Below are 15,143 nucleotides of genomic sequence, written 5' to 3'. Positions count from 1 at the left end.
CCAGTTCTGATCCTAATCCTGGTTCTAATCCCCGTTCTGATCCTAATCCTGGTTCAAATCCCGGTTCTGTTCCTAATCCTGGTTCTATTCCCGGTTCTGATCCTAATCCTGGTTCTAATCCCAGGTCTGCTCCTGATCCAAATCTTGGTTCGGTTCCTAATCCCCATCCTGCTCCTAATCCTGGTCCTGCTCCTAATCCTGCTCCTGATCCTAATCCTGGTTCTATTCCCGGTTCTGATCCTAATCCTGGTTCTATTCCCGGTTCTGATCCTAATCCTGATTCTGATCCTAATCCTGGTTCAAATCCCGGTTCTGATCCTAATCTTGGTTCTATTCCCAGTTCTGATCCTAATCCTGGTTCTATTCCCAGTTCTGATCCTGATCCTAATCCTGGTTCTATTCCCGGTTCTGATCCTAATCCTGGTTCTATTCCCGGTTCTGGTCCTAATCCTGGTTCTATTCCCGGTTCTGGTCCTAATCCTGGTTCAAATCCCGGTTCTGATCCTAATCCTGGTTCTATTCCTGCTCCTGTTCCTAATCCTGATCCTAGTCCTGGTTCTACTCCTGATCCTAATCCTGATTCAAATCCTGGTTCTGATCCTGCTCGTAATCCTGGTTCTAATCCCAGGTCTGCTCCTGATCCAAATCCTGGTTCGGTTCCTAATCCCCATCCTGCTCTTAATCCTGGTCCTGCTCCTAATCCCGGTCCCAGTCCTGGAACAGAGGGAATTCCTCCTGGAATCAAGGCCAGGCTCCAGAAAATCGGGATTTAAACTCCTCAATTCCTAAATCCTTCGCCCCGAACAATTCCCACTGAGGTCTTTGCTTAAGCCAGGCCTAAGCCTTGCCACGTTCCCGAGAATTCCCTTCCCAAAATTCCCGAGGCGCTCCAGGCTCCGGTTTTTCAGGAATTTTGGAGCTGCCTCTCGTGCACTTCCCGCCTTGCGCTCAAGAGGGAGTCTCGGGCCCGGCTAAACCAGACCCCGCTAATCCCGGCCCAGCAAAAACCGGGATTAGGGGCTCGGATCCTTCCTGGGAATGCCAAGATTTTCCTGGAATAATTGGGCCATGGGGCTTTTCCTTCCTTCGAATCCCCAAAATCCTCAGAGCTGGGATTTCCTTCAAATCCCAAAATCCCAAATCCTGAGTTTTAAATCCCAAAATCCCAAATCCTGAGTTTTAAATCCCAAATTTTCCATCCCGAGTTTTTATTCCCAAATTTTCCATCCTGAATTTTCCCTCCCAAATTTTTCCCTGCCGAGTTTCCCCCCCCCCAGATTTGAGGCGCCATCGATAGCAGAGTGAAACGCAAATGAGGCGGGGTCAATATGCAAATTATATGCAAAGGAGGCACTAATCAATATCAATTATATGCAACGAAGACCGCATCAATATCAGAATGATATGCAAATGAGGTGGTATCGATAGCAGAACTATATGCAAATGAGTATCTGTCAATATCAGTGATATGCAAATGAGGTTGTATCAATACCAGAATTATATGCAAATGAGTATCTGTCAATATCAGTATGATATGCAAATGAAGTTGTATCAATACCAGAATTATATGCAAATGAGGCAGTGTCAATATCTAAATGATATGCAAATGAGGTGGTATCGATAGCAGAACTATATGCAAATGAGTATCTGTCAATATCAGTGATATGCAAATGAGGTGACGCCAATATCCAAATTATATGCGAATGAGGTGATGCCAATATCCAAATTATATGCAAATGAGACACTATCAATACCAGAATTATATGCAAATGTGACCGTATCAATATCAATAGTATATGCAAATGAGGCTGTATCGAGATCAGAATGATATGCAAATTAGGCACTATCAATATCAGGATGAGACACAAAGGAGATTGCACCAATATCAGAATGATATGCAAATGAGGTTGTATCAATACCACAATGATATGCAAATGAGGTTGTATCAATATCAGAATTACATGAAAATTATGCAGTCGATATCAGAATTATATGCAAATGAGACTATATCGATACCAGAGTGATATGCAAATTAGGCACCATCGATATCAACAGTCTATGCAAATGATGCTCCACTGATATCAGAATGATATGCAAATTAGGCTCGGTATCACAACTGTATGCAAATGAGGCAGTATCGACAGCAGCACGACGATATCAGACCAATATGCAAACGAGGCAGTATCGATACCCAAAATATATGCAAATGAGGTGCAATCAATATCCAAATGATATGCAAATGAGGCCGAATATCATTTTCCAGTGACCACGCTGGCAAATTTGAATCTAATTAAATAAAATTCATTTTTTTGCCTCATTTTGCGCTGCGGGGTCGGGAATTCCGGAGAATTCCTACAAATCCTCCCGGGTTTTATGGGATTTCCACAAAAACCCCATAAAAAACCCCCAAAAAACGGGGCTGGAAATGGGGAAATTCCCAAAATCTGACGAGTTTTTCCCGGTAAAATTCCCAAAAAATTCCCGGAACTTACGGAGGACGGCAAACCCGGAGGCACCTTCCGAACTTTCTTTGTCTGAACTTCTGGAAAAAAGGGAAAAAGGGGATTAGGAACGGGGATTTTTTGGGGGATTTTGGGGCTGGAATGGGAAGATTGGGATTGATGGGATTGGGATGGGATTGGGATGGGATTTATGGGGTCACTCATCCATGGAGGGTCACTGGGAATACTGGGAATTCTGGGATTTCTGGGATTTATGGGGTCACTCAACCATGGGGGGTTACTGGGATTAGTGGGATTAGGATTGGGATTTATGGGATTTATGGGGTCGCTCTACCATGGATGGTTACTGGGATCACTGGGATTAATGGGATTGGGATTTATGGGATTTATGGGGTCGCTCCCATGGAGGGTCACTGGGAATACTGGGAATTATGGGATTGGGATGGGATTTATGGGGTCACTCATCCATGGAGGGTCACTGGGATTAGTGGGATTAGGATTGGGATTTATGGGATTTTTGGGGTCACTCATCCATGGAGGGTCACTGGGAATACTGGGATTAGGATTGGGATTTATGGGATTTATGGGATCTCTCAACCATGGAGGGTTACTGGGATTAGTGGGATTAGGATTGGGATTTATGGGATCTCTCAACCATGGGGGGTTACTGGGATTAGTGGGATTAGGATTGGGATTTATGGGATTTATGGGGTCGCTCTACCATGGATGGTTACTGGGATCACTGGGATTAATGGGATTGGGATTTATGGGATTTATGGGGTCGCTCCCATGCAGGGTTACTGGGATTAATGGGATTAGAGGGATTGGGATTTATGGGATTTATGGGATCACTCCCATGGAGGGTTACTGGGATCACTGGGATTACTGGGATTGGGATGGGATTTATGGGATTTATGGGATTGATGGGATCAGTCATCCATGGAGGCTCTGTGGCTTACTGGGAATTCTGGGATTGGGATGGGATTTATGGGATTTTTGGGGTCACTCACCCATCAAGGGTCTCTGGGTTATTGGGATCACTGGGATTTATGGGATTTATGGGGTCACTCCCACGGAGGCTTACTGGGATTACTGGGATTACTGGGATTGGGATGGGATTTATGGGATTTTTGGGGTCGCTCTACCATGGATGGTTACTGGGATCACTGGGATTAATGGGATTGGGATGCTCACCCATGGAGGAGCCGTGCAGGGGTCTCCGGCGCGCGCTGCCCCCGTACTGGTAGAACTGGGAGCCCGGCTTGCTGGGGGACAGCGCCCCGGGCGTGGCCAGCTCCATGTCCCCTCCCAGCAGGCTCTGCTGCACAGGGAACACACCGCTCTGGGATCCGACCCCGACCTCGACCCCGACCCCGATCCTGACCCCAATCCTGATCCCAACTCCAATCCTGACCCTGATTCCAATCCCAATCCTGATTGAGATCCTGACCCTGATCCCAACCCCAACCCCGATCCTGGTCCTGATCCCAATCCCAATTCTGACCCTAATCCCAATCCCAATCCTGACCCTGATCCCAACCCCAACCCTAATCCCGATCCTGATCCCAATCAGGATCTGACTCTGATCCCACCCCCAATCCTGATCCTGATCCTGATCTCAATCATGATCCTGATCCTGATCCCAACCCCAATCCCAATCCTGATCCCGATCCCAATCCCAATCACGATCCTGATCCTGATCCCAATCCTGATCCCAATCCAAATCATAATCCCAATTGCGATCCTGACCCTGGTCCCAACCCCAATCCCGATCCTGATTCCCAATCCCAATCGCGATCCTGATCCCTGATCCCAATCCTGATCCTGATCCAAATCCCAATCCCAATCCCGATCCTGATCCCAATCCTAATCGCGATCCTGACCCTGATCCCAATCCTGATCCTGATCCAAATCCCAATCCCAATCCCGATCCTGATCCCAATCCTGATCCAAATCCCAATCCCAATCCCGATCCTGATCCCAATCCCAATCGCGATCCTGACCCTGATCCCAATCCTGATCCAAATCCCAATCCCAATCCCAATCCCAATCACGATCCTGATCCTGATCCCAATCCCGATCCTGATCCGAATCCTGATCCAAATCCCAATCCCAATCCCGATCCTGATCCCAATCCCAATCGCGATCCTGACCCTGATCCCAATCCTGATCCTGATCCTGATCCCAGCCCCAATCCCAATCCCGATCCTGATCCCAACCCCAATCCCAATCCCATTTGTGATCCTGATCCTGATCCCAATCCCAACCACAATCCCAATTGTGATCCTGATCCCAATCCCAACCCCAATCCCAATCCCATTTGTGATCCTGACCCTGATCTCAACTCCAATCCCAGTCCTGATCCTGATCCCAATCCCAACCCCAATCCCAATTGTGATCCTGATCCCAATCCCAATCCCAATCCCGATCTCAACCCCAATCACAATCCCAATCCCAATCCCAATCCCAATTGTGATCCTGATCCCAATCCCAACCCCAATCCCAATCCCAATCCTGATCCCAATCCCAACCGCAATCCCAATTGTGATGCTGATCCCAATCCCAATCCCAATCCTGATCTCAATCCCAATCCTGATCCTGATCTCAATCCCAATCCCAATCCTTACCCTGATCCCAATCCCAAATCTGATCCTGACCTCAATCCTAATCCCAACCCCAATCCCAACCCCAATCTCAATCCCAATCCCAACCCCAATCCCAATCCCAATCCCAATCAGCTCCTTGCAGCCCTACAAATAACCGGGAACGTTCACGGAGACCCCACCCCAATTCCCAATTCCCATTCCCGTGAAAATTCCCGGGAATTGTGGGGTCGGGAATTTGCACTCGGGAAAATCAGGAAGCTCTGAAAGGGATTTTATTGGGATTTTTGGGATAAAATTCCCGATTTTCTCTGTGGGGATGAGGCGGCTCCGTTTTGGGGGTGAAATCTTTTGGGGTTTGGGTTGGGATGGAAGGGGTTAAATGATATCAAATAAATTTGATATCAAATGGTATCAAATATATGGACTGTAAAATGAAATCCGTTGGGGTTTGGGTTGGGATGGAAGGGGTTAAATGATATCAAATCGCTATAAAATAATGTATAAAATCAAATGTATAAAACACGGGTAATGCGCAGAGGATGGGAAGTAGGGGCATCATATAGAAAATATAGAATGTGTTAATTAGGTAATTAATTTAGGGTAATTATATTTGGATTCTACATGAATGTGCTTCATATGGAATATCATGTATAGAATGGATGGTACATAAATATTCAATATTATGTGTTTTATATAGAAGCGTAATGTATAGAATGGATTATGTATTATTTATATAGAATGTGTTACGTATAATTTATATAGAATTTATTACGTAATGTTCATTAAATTCATTAAATTGTGAATTCCATTGGAATGTATGTTCTATACAATGTACCATATGGAGAATGTATTTTCTATAGGATGTGCTATATGCGATGTATTAATTAGTATGTATTGATCGAGAGTGGATTTTTTATGTATTGTATATTATGTATGATGTATTATTTATTAAATATTGCATATAGAATGATTTCTATATAATTATCTATGTAATGTATTTTATGTTAATTAATATATTAATATAGCGTAAATATGTAATGTCTTATAATGTGCACATATATACATATTATATTATTATATAGGATACATTATATATATATATATAATGTATATAATATAATAGTGTTAATATGTAATGTCTTATATATTTACAATGTATTACATATAATGTACTATATATCATGTATTATATAGAATGCATTATATAGAATGTACAAAACATGTAATTATTAGTGTATTAACATATAATGTATTATATAGAATATATTAATAAATCATGTATTAAACAGAGTGCATTATATAGAATGCATTAAATAGAAAGTGTGATGTATGCAACGTATTAAATATAATATATTCAATATATAATGTATCAATATGTAATCTATTCAATATATAATGTAATCAATATATAATGTATTCCATTATAATCTATTCAATGTAGAATGCATTCAATACATAATATATTCAATTATAGTATATTCAATATATAAGGTATTCAATATATAATGTAATCAATATATAATATATTCAATATATAATGTAATCAATATATAATGTATTCAATACATAATATACTGAATATATAATATATTCAATTATAATATATTCAATTATAATATGTTCAATATATAATGTATTCAATTACAGGAATTATCCATTCTATACATCCAATATCATCCATCTATACATCAAATATCGGTGACACCCTGGGATAAGGACCTGGATTATCCATCTATACATCAAATATTATCCATCTATACGTCAAATATGGGATACATTATATATATATATATTGAATTATCCATCTATACATCCAATATCATCCATCTATACATCAAATATCGGTGGAACCCTGGGGGATAAGGACCTGAATTATCCATTCCATACATCCAATACCATCCATCTATACATCAAATATGGGTGACACCCTGGGATAAGGACCTGAATTATCCATCTATACATCCAATACCATCCATCTATACATCGAACACCCGTGGAACCCTGGGGGGTGAGGACCTGAATTATCCATCTATTCATTAAATATTATCCATCTATACATCAAACACCGGTGAAACCCTGATGGATGAGGACCTGAGTTATCCATCTATACATCCAATACCATCCATCTATACATCGAACACCCGTGAAACCCTGACGGATGAGGACCTGAATTATCCATCTATACATTAAATATTATCCATCTATACCTCAATATAGGTGAAACAGCAAAACCCCAATCCCTAAACCATCCCAATTATCCATCTATACATCAAATATGGGTGACACCCTGATGGATAAGGACCTGGATTATCCATCTATACATCCAATATCATCCATCTATACATCGAACACCGGTGAAACCCTGGGATGAGGACCTGAATTATCCATCTATACATCCAATATCAGTGAAACCCTGATGGATGAGGACCTGCATTATCCATCTATACATCCTATATCATCCATCTACACATCGAACACCGGTGACACCCTGGGATAAGGACCTGAATTATCCATCTATACATCCAATATCACTGAAACCCTGATGGATAAGGACCTGAATTATCCATCTATACATCCAATATCATCCATCTATACATCCAATACCATCCATCTATACATCGAACACCCGTGACACCCTGATGGATGAGGACCTGCATTATCCATCTATACATCGAGGGCTGTAAGCATCCCGATCCATCCACCTCCTATAGGCGCAGCTCCCGCACTGCGATCCCCCCCAAATCCCGACTTCGGGGGGCTCCGCTAATCAAGCGCGCGCCGAGCAATTAGCGCGGGGAGCGCGGGGCTGTGTTTGCCCTAATCGAAATTCTAATCACCGTGTCACTCACAACAGACTTAGCGCTGCTTCGCTGGCGCGCCATTCATATGCAAATGAGCCCTAAATAGGCCAATTACGGCTGGGCCCCCGCGCGCGGGGTTTAACCCGTTCGGCGCCGGCGCGGATTGGTTTGGGGTGGCGGGGTGGGGGGAGAGAGGGGGGGAATGGGGAGAGATTGGGGAGATGTTTGTCCGTCTGTCCATCCATCCATCCATCCATCATCCATCCATCCATCCATCATCCATCCGTCCATCCATCAATCCGTCCATCCATCAATCCGTCCCCAACTCGCTCAGCCCCGCTGTCCAAGAGCGCTAAAATCTCTTCCCGTGTCCGGCACGGGATGTCCTCCATCATCATCATCATCATCATCATCATCATCATCCTCGCAGAAATTCTCTCCCCGCCGTCACAAAATTTCTGCTTCATACCGGTAAAAATCCTTTCTATGTCCTTATAAAAATTGCCTCTTCGTCGTCACAAAATTCCCTCTTCATCCTCCCAAAAATCCCATCTACATCCTCACAAAAATCCCTTATCCATCATCACAAAATTCCCTCTTCATCCTCACAAAATCTCCTCTCCGTCCTCACGGAAAATCTCTGTTCATCCTCACAAAATTCCCTCTTCATCCTCACAAAATTCCTTCCCCATCGTCACAAAATTCCCTCTTCATCATCGTAAAATTCCCTCTCCATCCTCAAAGAAATTTTGTCTGCATCCTCACGAAAATTTCATCTCCATCCTCCCAAAAATTCCCTCTTCATCCTCACAAAATTCCCTCTCTGTTCTCACAAAAATTCTCTCTTCATCGTCACAAAATTCTCTGTTCATCCTCCCAAAAATTCCCTCTTCATCATCACAAAAATCCCGTTCATCATCACAGAAATTCCCTATGCATCTTCCCAAAAATCCGCTCTTCATCCTCACAGAAATTCTCTCTCCATCATCCCAAAATTCCCATCTTCATCCTCAAAAAAATTCCCTCTTCATCCTCCCAAAAATCCCATCTTCATCCTTCCAAAATTCCCTCCTCATCCTCCCAAAAATTCCTTCTCCATCCTCCCAAAAATCCCTCTTCATCATCCCAAAATTCCCTTTCCATCCTGACAAAAATTCCCTCTACATACTCCCACAAAATTCTACTTCATCCTCAAAAAAATTCCCTCTTTATCCTCACAAAAATCCCATCTTCATCCTTCCAAAATTCCCCCTGCATTCTCACAAAATTCCCTCTCCATACTCCCAAAAATTCCCTCTCCATCCTCACAAAATTCCCTCTCCATCCTCCCAAAAATTCCATCTCCATCCTCCCAAAATTCCCTCCTCATCCTCCCAAAAATTCCTTCTCCATCCTCCCAAAAATCCCTCTTCATCATCCCAAAATTCCCTTTCCATCCTGACAAAAATTCCCTCTACATACTCCCAAAAATTCCATCTCCATCCTCACAAAATTCCTACTTCATCCTCCCAAAATTCCCTCTCCATCCTCCCAAAATTCCTTCTCCATCCTCCCAAAATTCCCTCTCCATCCTCCCAAAATTCCTTCTCCATCCTCCCAAAATTCCCTCTCCATCCTCCCAAAAATTCCTTCTCCATCCTCCCAAAATTCCCTCTCCATCCTCCCAAAAATTCCTTCTCCATCCTCCCAAAAATCCCCTCCCGCTGCTTTCCCCGTATCTGAATTTTTTAGGGACCGTTCCCGCTTGGATTTGGGAGAATTTTTGGATCTGGGAATTTTTGGAAACTGTGGGATAACGGGAATGAGGAAGAGGCCACAGCTCCAGGGATGTCGGGAATATCTTGGAAAAAACCCCACAATTTTCGGGAATATCTCCGAGAATTTCCCAGTTTTTAAGATGGAAAACCTTTGGAAAATCAAAATTTAATCCCAAAATCCAGCTCTCGCCTCGTCCCCCTCCCCAAAAAAAAAATCAACATTTTGAGGTTTCCCAGAAAAAGGAAAAACAAAAATCCACGTACCCCACGGAGCTTTGGCTTCCTCATCCCGACTTTTTCCTCTGGAAAAAGCTACGGGAAAAGAAAAAAAAAAACAAAAAAAAAAACCCCAAAATTCCGATTATTACGGGAGAAGGGAAAGGGTGCGTAGGGGGAGGGGAGGGAAATTGGGAAAAAATTCCATCCCAAATTTTCCCGGAGAATTCTCCCACTCGAGGAAGGAACGTTTCCAAATTTTTCGGGACACACACACAGAGAGAGAGGAAAATTTGCTGAAAGCAAATCCCAAAATTTAACGGCAAACCCCGGGATTCGAAGGGAAATTCCCCGGGGAAATTGGGATTTATTTTTTTTTGGAGTTGAGCAGGCAGCAGAAAAGGGGAAGAAATTGGGAAGGACGGAGATTTTTCCCCAAGGAAAAGGGGTTGGGGTCGGAGCATTCCCGGCTCGATTCCTCCACCTCCTCGATCCCGGTTTTCCTTCTCTTCCTCAATCCCAATTTTCCTCCACCTCAATCCCAATTTCCTTTCCTCTCAATCCCAGTTTTCCCTCCCCTCCTCAATCCCAATTTTCCTTCACATCCTCAATTCCTTCCCCTCCTCAATCCCAGTTTTCCTTCCCATCTTCGATCCTGGTTTTCCTTCCCTTCCTCAATCCCAATTTTCCTTCACCTGATCAATTCCTTCACCTCAATCCCAATTTTCCTTCACCTCCTCGATCCCAGTTTTCCTTCCCATCCTCAATCCCAATTTTCCTCCACCTCAATCCCAATTTTCCTCCTCCTCAATCCCAATTTTCCTTCCCATCCTCAATCCTGGTTTTCCTTCACCTGCTCAAGTCTTTCACCTCCTCAATCCCAATTTCCCTTCACCTCAATCCCAATTTTCCTTCACCTCAATCCCAACTTTCCTTCACATCCTCAATTCCTTCCTCTCCTCAATCCAAATTTTCCTTCTCTCCTCAATCCCGGTTTTCCTTCCCCATCTTCAATCCTGGTTTTCCTTCACCTGCTCAATCCCAATTTTCCTCCACCTCAATCCCAATTTTCCTTCCTCTCCTCAATCCCAGTTTTCTCTCCCCTCCTCAATCCCAATTTTCCTCCTCCTCAATCCCAATTTTCCTTCTCCTCCTCAATCCTGGTTTTCCTTCACCTGCTCAAGTCTTTCACCTCCCCAATCCCAATTTTCCCACCCCTCTTCAATCCAAGTTTTCCTTCCCTTTCTCAATCCCAATTTTCCTCCACCTCAATCGCAGTTTTCCTTCCCCTCAATCCCAATTTTTCTTTCCCTCCTCAATCCAAGTTTTCCTTCCCATCCTCAATCCAAATTTTCCTTCACCTGATCAATTCCTTCACCTCAATCCCAGTTTTCCCTCCCCTCCTCAATCCCAATATTCCTTTTCCTCCTAAATCCCAGTTTTCCTTCCCATCCTCAATCCCAGTTTTCCCTCCCCTCCTCAATCCCAATTTTCCTCCTCCTCAATCCCAATTTTCCTCCTCCTCAATCCCAATTTTCCTCCTCCTCAATCCCAATTTTCCTCCTCCTCAATCCCAATTTTCCTCCTCCTCAATCCCAATTTTCCTCCTCCTCAATCCCAATTTTCCTCCTCCTCAATCCCAATTTTCCTCCTCCTCAATCCCAATTTTCCTCCTCCTCAATCCCAATTTTCCTCCTCCTCAATCCCAATTTTCCTCCTCCTCAATCCCAATTTTCCTCCTCCTCAATCCCAATTTTCCTCCTCCTCAATCCCAATTTTCCTCCTCCTCAATCCCAATTTTCCTCCTCCTCAATCCCAATTTTCCTCCTCCTCAATCCCAATTTTCCTCCTCCTCAATCCCAATTTTCCTCCTCCTCAATCCCAATTTTCCTCCTCCTCAATCCCAATTTTCCTCCTCCTCAATCCCAATTTTCCTCCTCCTCAATCCCAATTTTCCTCCTCCTCAATCCCAATTTTCCTCCTCCTCAATCCCAATTTTCCTCCTCCTCAATCCCAATTTTCCTCCTCCTCAATCCCAATTTTCCTCCTCCTCAATCCCAATTTTCCTCCTCCTCAATCCCAATTTTCCTCCTCCTCAATCCCAATTTTCCTCCTCCTCAATCCCAATTTTCCTCCTCCTCAATCCCAATTTTCCTCCTCCTCAATCCCAATTTTCCTCCTCCTCAATCCCACTTTCCTTTCCTCTCAATCCCAATTTTCCTTCACCTCAATCCCAATTTTCCTTCCCATCCTCAATCCCAGTTTTCCCTCCCCTTCTCAATCCCAATTTTCCTTCAGCTCAATCCCAATTTTCCTTTCTCTCCTCAATCCCAATTTTCCTTCCCTATCTCAATTCCTTCCCCTCAATCCCACTTTTCCTCCACCTCAATCCCAATTTTCCTTCACCTCAATCCCAAATTTCCTTCCCCATCTCAATTCCTTCAACTCAATCCCAATTTTCCTCCTCCTCAATCCCAATTTCCCTTCCCCTCCCCAATCCCAATTTCCCGCTTTTTTAGGGATTCCCCCAAACCAACCCATTCCCTTTAGGATGGCATTCCCAAGAATTCCCTTTAGGATGGCATTCCCAGGATTTTTTTTAGGTCTCCCCCCTCACCCTCTCTCCTCTCCCTCAATTAACATTCCTGCGGGATCAAAGCCCGGTATTATCCCGGGATTATTCCCGGTTTTTCCCGGCTTTGTGGAACCCTCGGGATGCCCCTGACCCGGCTGCTCCCGCTCTCCCTAATTGGAGCTTTTCCCAGGAAAACAAAAAAAAACAACAAAAACCAGGAAAAAAAATTCCAAAACTCCCCTCCAGGTGCCCACCTGAATGGCGGGCAAATTCCTCAGCAAATTCCCAAAAAAAGAGTGGAATCTCAGCTAAAAAAAAACCTAATAATTTAATTTTTTTTCATTTTTAGGGATCAAATTTTAAGGAAAAATTCCCCCCCAAAAAAATCCCAGCCTGCTGTTTTCATGTGTTTGAATTTTTAGGGATCATTCCCACCTGGATTAGGGAGAATTTTAGGGTTGGGAATTCTTGGATTGGGAATTTTTTTGGATACTGTGGGAAGGGAAGGGGAAGGAAAAGGGGAAGGGGAAGGAAGAGGAAGAGGAAGAGGAAGAGGAAGAGGAAGGGGAAGGAAAAGGAGAAGGAAAAGGAAGAGGAAGAGGAAGAGGAAGAGGAAGAGGAAGAGGAAGAGGAAGAGGAAGAGGAAGGAAAAGGAGAAGGAAAAGGAAGAGGAAAGGAAAAGGAAAAGGAAAAGGAAAAGGAAAAGGAGAAGGAAAAGGAAAGAAAAGGAGAAGGAGAAGGAAGAGGAAAAGGAAAAGAAAAAGAAAAAGAGAAGGAGAAGGAGAAGGAAAAGGAGAAGGAAAAGGAAAGAAAAGGAGAAGGAGAAGGAAGAGGAAAAGGAAAAGAAAAAGAAAAAGAGAAGGAGAAGGAGAAGGAAAAGGAGAAGGAAAAGGAAAGAAAAGGAGAAGGAGAAGGAAGAGGAAAAGGAAAAGAAAAAGAAAAAGAGAAGGAGAAGGAGAAGGAAAAGGAGAAGGAAAAGGAAAGAAAAGGAGAAGGAGAAGGAAGAGGAAAAGGAAAAGAAAAAGAAAAAGAGAAGGAGAAGGAGAAGGAAAAGGAGAAGGAAAAGGAAAGAAAAGGAGAAGGAGAAGGAAGAGGAAAAGGAAAAGAAAAAGAAAAAGAGAAGGAGAAGGAGAAGGAAAAGGAGAAGGAAAAGGAAAGAAAAGGAGAAGGAGAAGGAAGAGGAAAAGGAAAAGAAAAAGAAAAAGAGAAGGAGAAGGAGAAGGAAAAGGAAAAGGAGAAGGAAAAGAAAAAGGAGAAGGAAAATGAAAAGGAAAAGGAAAGGGAAGAAAAGGAAAAGGAAAAGGAGAAGGAAAAGGAAAAGGAAAAAGGAAATGGAAAAGGAGAAGGAAAAGGAGAAGGAAAGGGAATTCAGAACCCTCTGCAGCCGATGCCAAGGACACGGATTCCTTTGGGTTGGGATAGTGGGAGGAGATCCTTTCCTTTTCCATGACTCTCCCAGAATTCCAGAGGCGGGAAGAAGACGGCTCACAAACGGCCTCCTCTTCCTCACGAGCGCCTTTCCCACAGGGAACGCCGGGTTGTGGAACCACGGAACGTTCCCACCCGCACCTGGAATTCCCAACACGGTTCCCAATCCCTTCCTCACATTCCCAAATCCCACCTTTCCCTTTTTCCCCCACCCCGGAGGAAATCATTCTGCATCTGCTTTGCGAATTTTTTCCTTGGAGATTTTGGAAGAGGAAGGAAGCCGTGAAATTCCTCGGGAAGAGCAGGAGGAATTTAAGGGCCCTGACAAGAAAGGAATTTGGCCACGCACGGCGCTTTTCCAGGCTCCCGGTTCCTCCGGAGCCTTTCCCCGAGATGTAAAATTTTGAGAGGCGCAGAAATTTCTGCACCTTCGCGTTCCGCCGGCATTTTGTCATTTCCTTCCAGCGCTCTTCCCCTCGGGAAGGTTTCTCCGTTACCCTGCCGGCCTTGACTTCCAGCCAAAAGCGATTCCCAAATTAAAAAAAAAGAGGGATAACGAATCGTGTTTCCTTAGCCCTCGATGCGAGCTTCCCTTTCCGCAAGCGCGGCCGGCGAAAAGCGGGATTTAGGGCGGGAAAAGCCGGGAATGCCGGGTTTTTCACTCACCTGGTGGCAGCCCTGGAGGTTGGAATCTCGGCCATATGATGAGTACGAGCCTCGTTCTGTTTTACCTGGCAGGAGAGGAAAAAAAATTCCCGGTGAATCCGAGGGGAACGGACGGGGAGTTAAGCCGAGCCTAACCCGGCCGGCGGCGATTCCCGAGCGTGACCCAGGGTGAACGAGGACAAAACCTTCACGTCCCACGGGAAACGGGGAATTGTCCACATCCCACCTTCACCTCCCGAGCGGGGCTGGGAGCTCAGGGCCACCTTGCAGCCCTGCTTTCCCTTCTCCCGTTTCCCATCCCGGAGATTTTTGGGACGGAAGAGGAGCTCGGAGCGGGGAGCGAAGTCACGGCCGAGCAGCACCGCCCCACGGCGAGACAAAGAGCACCGGAGAGGGCTGATCCCAAAGCTGTCCCAGGGCACCCTTGGGACAGGGGACAAACATCAGGTGCCACCTCCTCGGATATTATTCCCAGTGTTTTGGAATTGAAAATTCCTCCTCCTCCTCCTCCTCCCTGAGCTTTGGCGTGTGGATCGTTTCCCACGTGAAGCCGCCCAGCGAGGCCGCTACGAGAACTTTGGATCCCAAACCCACGGACAAAGCTCTGGAAACCCGTGCCGTTGAACCGGGAA

At 44.6% G+C, this 15,143-nt stretch overlaps 1 protein-coding gene across 1 annotated transcript in view; it reads right to left on the bottom strand.

The window, feature by feature from the left end:
• Window positions 1-2,488: 2,488 nt before the first annotated feature.
• Window positions 2,489-15,143, bottom strand: part of LOC121356931 (transcription factor 4-like) — a gene marked incomplete at its 3' end in the record, with an annotated part of 60,444 nt that continues 47,789 nt past the window's right edge. The window contains exons 5-8 of the mRNA XM_041473822.1: window positions 14,512-14,576; window positions 9,891-9,938; window positions 3,657-3,783; window positions 2,489-2,542 (exon numbers count right to left, since the gene is read on the bottom strand). Coding sequence (XP_041329756.1) covers window positions 2,489-2,542; window positions 3,657-3,783; window positions 9,891-9,938; window positions 14,512-14,576 — 294 coding nt within the window. The remainder of the gene's footprint in view (window positions 2,543-3,656; window positions 3,784-9,890; window positions 9,939-14,511; window positions 14,577-15,143) is intronic.

This window comes from Pyrgilauda ruficollis, unplaced genomic scaffold (genome assembly GCF_017590135.1).
Source record: "Pyrgilauda ruficollis isolate IOZ18807 unplaced genomic scaffold, ASM1759013v1 scaffold301, whole genome shotgun sequence".
NCBI classification, from domain to species: Eukaryota; Metazoa; Chordata; class Aves; order Passeriformes; family Passeridae; genus Pyrgilauda; species Pyrgilauda ruficollis.
Note: the sequence above shows the minus strand (reverse complement) of the source record. Positions and strands in the feature narration are given on the sequence as shown.